The sequence below is a fragment of the Argentina anserina genome, chromosome 2 (genome assembly GCF_933775445.1).
Source record: "Argentina anserina chromosome 2, drPotAnse1.1, whole genome shotgun sequence".
NCBI lineage: Eukaryota > Viridiplantae > Streptophyta > Magnoliopsida > Rosales > Rosaceae > Argentina > Argentina anserina.
Window position 1 is genome coordinate 18,855,609 of NC_065873.1, and position 4,478 is coordinate 18,860,086.

The 4,478-nt window shown below is 37.3% G+C and overlaps 1 protein-coding gene across 1 annotated transcript; it reads left to right on the top strand.

Annotated features, from left to right (window-relative positions):
- The first annotated feature begins 237 nt into the window (after positions 1 to 237).
- On the top strand, positions 238 to 4,104 carry LOC126783498 (protein CUP-SHAPED COTYLEDON 3-like). The gene is made up of 3 exons (XM_050508974.1): positions 238 to 587; positions 2,320 to 2,585; positions 3,440 to 4,104. The coding sequence occupies exons 1-3, from the start codon at positions 419 to 421 to the stop codon at positions 3,854 to 3,856; spliced, it is 852 nt and encodes a 283-aa protein (XP_050364931.1). The 5' UTR covers positions 238 to 418; the 3' UTR covers positions 3,857 to 4,104.
- The last annotated feature ends 374 nt before the right edge of the window (positions 4,105 to 4,478 follow it).

Consider the following 4,478-nt stretch of genomic DNA (forward strand, 5'->3'; position numbering starts at 1 on the left):
CATTTGTGTTGCCTGATTGCTATAGTGCCCTTAGCAAGATTTCTTGTAACTTTGGTCTTTCTTGAAACTTCCTACTAATAACTAACTAGTTACACAAGCATGACCTGCTTGCTAGAATGACATTGCAAGTAATGATCGATCTAGCCAACTGGCATTTAGCATATCCCAACTATATAAATAATAGCCAACTCGCTTTGGTACTCATATATTCTTCTATCAATTATTTATTTCAAAAGCTAGCTTAGCCCAAACAAGGATAATCAAAGCATTATACATAACCTAGATTTGCTTCCTGTTCCAATTCTTGATCGATCAGATCAAGAAGTTGATACCTCTGCTCGATCTTGTACTTCTGTTGCTACCAACCCCAACCCCAACCAAACCTTATTTAATTAGATATCCATTTAAGATAGATAATATGGGTCTGAGGGACATTGGAGCTACACTGCCTCCTGGGTTTCGATTCTATCCGAGTGATGAGGAGTTGGTCTGCCACTATCTCTATAAGAAGGTCACAAATGAGGAAGCTTTGAAGGGTACCCTGGTGGAAATTGACTTGCATACTTGTGAGCCATGGCAGCTTCCTGGTATGAATATTAATTTCCATACATGCGTCTGTATATTTATATATTTTTCATACATTCTTTTCCTCATCTCTGTTCTTCCCTTCATCACCTTTTATAGCACACTTATATTTGATTCATCGAGATGCGAATATATCGGACATGGTTCTCAGACTTTTCTGTTTTGGCTTGAGGTTTTCAGGAAATTTTCAGAAATAAAACATCGATGAATATTAAGAAACCATTTTATAAATAGAAGAGATTACGATTCGTATAAACTAATTAAGCTGGCTTTTATGTTTGTCCTTCTGTTAATTGTACGTATTGGTGCACTGATTTTGTTGCGGTGCGTGTATATAACAAAGAATGATGGATCGATCAGCTTCTGGACAAGCATCGAATTAACCTTATTAATTTAGCAGAAGAATCAGATCGATATAAAAGGACAGATGACGGCCATCCTTTTTTCCTCATTTCTTTTACCAAATATTCCGTTCTTCGTATGATGTACGTACGTATATGTATGTACATACCCACTTCGTATATATTCCGTGATATATTACAGCTCGATCAATACAGTGTATTCGATCACTGTATTGCAAACCAGTCACGTATCTGACCTCAAATGCCTCCCTGTTATAATCCCAGTTGATTCGATTGTATGGGCTATTTCAGCTATATTAGCTGCTTGTTTTTAGATTCTCTTTGTTGCCATCATACATATGCTCAATATAATTTTTATTGTTTGGGCAAAATATGCCACAAACAGCAACACGTACTACTCATTTTAATGAAGGTGGTACGCGTTTAGGTACTAAAATACAAATAATTATGGCATATGTAGTAGAAATAGAATATACATACGTAAGTTTCAAATCCTTATTCTCCGTTCAGAACATTCCTCTCTCTCTCTCTCTCTCTCTCTCTCTCTCTCTCAGCTGTATGAACTGATTAGAGAATCATGCCCCTATGATTTGATGATTATCTGCAGCCTGCTGAGGGCTATTGCATATCATGTGCAAAGTTCGTCTTTATAGACTGGGACTGCTTCTTATTAGTTTATATATAGCCCTGATGTGCAGGACCAGAACTTTAGTACATAAATGATCGACTACTTCTAGTATTAGATGTGATCGTTCTGCTTATCTTATTAGCCTCTGTATGGTAGCTAATAATTATTATCATTTCTATCTTGGAATCATTTATTTAATCTGTGAATACAAAAAGAGAGAGTTAACCATAGAGTAGAAATTAATTAAGATAGGTTCAGAATCATGTTTATCGTACGAAGCATGCATCCATTTTAGAGAAGAGAATTGATCAAATAGAGCTGGAAAAGAAATAAGTTGGCGGCTTAGTTCAAAATAGTACAAGCAACGCATATCGATCACTCAAATTCAAAGTAATCAACATCATGAAAACTTCTAAACGTTTGTGTGATGAGCTCAACCCTCATAAGTTCAATCAATGATCCTTAATTTTAGTATCATGCTTCCTTAAACGTGATATAAATTAACCTACCACACTCTCGTAGCTCATAGGGTGACTGGGTGACCCAGACTTGTCAACTCATAAAAAGTATTCAGAGAAGCGCAACTACAACTCATCTCATTTACTTCAACTCCTTTTATATGTGAATGCTTGGATTGAATGAAAGCAATATCAAAATGAGCAAAAATGTCATTATACTTTACATTCCGACCAATTTTTCATGCAAAAACTAACAGTTCTGTGTTTATTTTGCTAATCACTGAAGAGGTGGCAAAGCTGAACGCGAACGAGTGGTACTTCTTCAGCTTTCGCGACAGGAAGTACGCTACCGGGTTCAGGACTAACCGGGCCACGACGATCGGGTACTGGAAAGCTACCGGAAAAGACCGGATGGTGGTGGATCCGGGAACAGGGGAGATCGTAGGGATGAGGAAGACGCTGGTGTTCTATCGTAACAGAGCTCCTAATGGAATCAAAACTGGGTGGATCATGCATGAGTTTCGCCTCGAGACCCCACACATGCCTCCTAAGGTAACTTCACTGTCATACTTCTGTTCTGTTGTTACTTGCTAAGCTATATCATGTACACGCCATCTTAATTAGTCTTGGATCCGGATCCTCTCCTGATCAAAGAATTCACCTTATCTTCCATTAAGGAGGAAGATTAATGGTATGACTACACTTAATTTGATGTAATAATAGAACAACCTTTCCAGATAGAAGTTGGAAGAGTGAATACTTCAATATTATTGAGTGGTCCGGTGGTGGGAAGTTGATCGTAGGAGAGAGTTGTTAAAAGAAAAGAACAGAAGAAACGGAGGAAAATTTTTCCAACTTGATTGTGAGCATTAGATTAAGATGCGACACGCGTCACAATCACAAAGTAGGTCAGGAAGGTAAGGTAAATTCTTTGATCAGGAGAGATCCGGATCCATTCTTCTTAAGTTCTCCATCGTGATAGAGATGCTTTTTCTTTCTCTCACATGATATTGAGAGGTTCTGCGTGTGAAACTCAGCTAGCTTCCTACTCATCGATCGTTTTTTTTAACAGTGATTTTCCATTAAAGTCATCACCCTCATTGAGACTTGAGAGAGACTGATCGCATTGTCTTTGAAGACACTGTACTAGATGGAAATTAAGCTATCATGCATGGACTACCTGACATATACCTCTTTTGTTTCAAATATCGTAAACTTATCTGTAGTTTTATGGAAATCCAAATTAAGTATTTTAAGCGTTAAATCCAGTAAAAATGTAAACCCGATTGTTCGATCATTACCGTGCGCGCCTCACATATGTAAATGCATGTTTGCTGCGGTTGTTTTTAGACTGTGGATTTTGATAATTACTCGAGCTAATTAATTCCGTTTCATCCTTGTCACAGGAGGACTGGGTTCTTTGCAGGGTTTTCCACAAAGGCAAAGGAGATATGAACAGCAACATGAGCCTTAGCCCTCATGATCTTATGTTGGAGAACAACACATCATGCACTATGACATTAACATCTCCTCCTTCTCATCATGACCAAAACATGCACTGTGGATACAGTAATCAAATCACCTCATTTTCCACCACACCAGTACCTCACCAGAGCCACAGCCACAACAACCAAAGCAATTCTCTGCTCAATCTTCTTCATCTTTCTCAAGAAAAGTATACCGACACCATCACCGAAATAAGCGCAAAAAATGACGATGATTATGGATTTTTATGGGACATGAATCTGGAAGAAAATAGCTTCGAAAATGGAACTTTGGAGGACATGAGATTTGAGATGGACAACAGCATGGTTTTACTCTGAATTAAGAAACATGCATGTCCTACTCTCCACACCTACACACGTACACCATTTATTGATTTGTGATATAAATATACTGTCGTATATGTCTAGGTTGATTGACCCAAAAAAAAATTTATATATATCTAGCTTGATTGGATAATTGTTAGGAGCTTGTGCTTAGTCAGTGTTTTAGATTCGAGCTTCTTTTCTTCTTGTATACGACCTTCGTTATTTGTAAAATATTATCAATATATATCAATTCTTCATCAGTGTTAGATATTGTGATTTTCAAATGTTTCTTAAAGTTGGATCTCTTGCTAAGTTCAACGCAGCTAGCAATGATAACACTTGCTGCAAGAGCACCACTATTATTCAGAGAATGTCTGGCACCGTTGTCCATATGGAAATGATTCTTTTGTCGATCACTTAAGTGTACAATAATTGCTTTGAACAATTACTAATCAATATTCTTCTTGATTTTGAAGTGACTGATCTCAATCACATACTGACAGCCTTTATCCCCTTTACCATGTGTATACATACATATGTGTCGCTGAGCTGTGACTTTTTTTTTTGTAACGAGAGATGATTTGTGTTGATAAGAAATATAAGAGAACAACGGAAACATAATCCACCCATATTA

Bases quoted from the DNA above. Each gene is read 5' to 3' on its own strand.
- LOC126783498 (XM_050508974.1), top strand. From the start codon at position 419: ATGGGTCTGAGGGACATTGGAGCTACACTGCCTCCTGGGTTTCGATTC. The intron at 588-2,319 runs GTATGAATATTA...TAATCACTGAAG, and splicing joins TGAGCCATGGCAGCTTCCTG to AGGTGGCAAAGCTGAACGCG. The intron at 2,586-3,439 runs GTAACTTCACTG...TCCTTGTCACAG, and splicing joins CCCCACACATGCCTCCTAAG to GAGGACTGGGTTCTTTGCAG.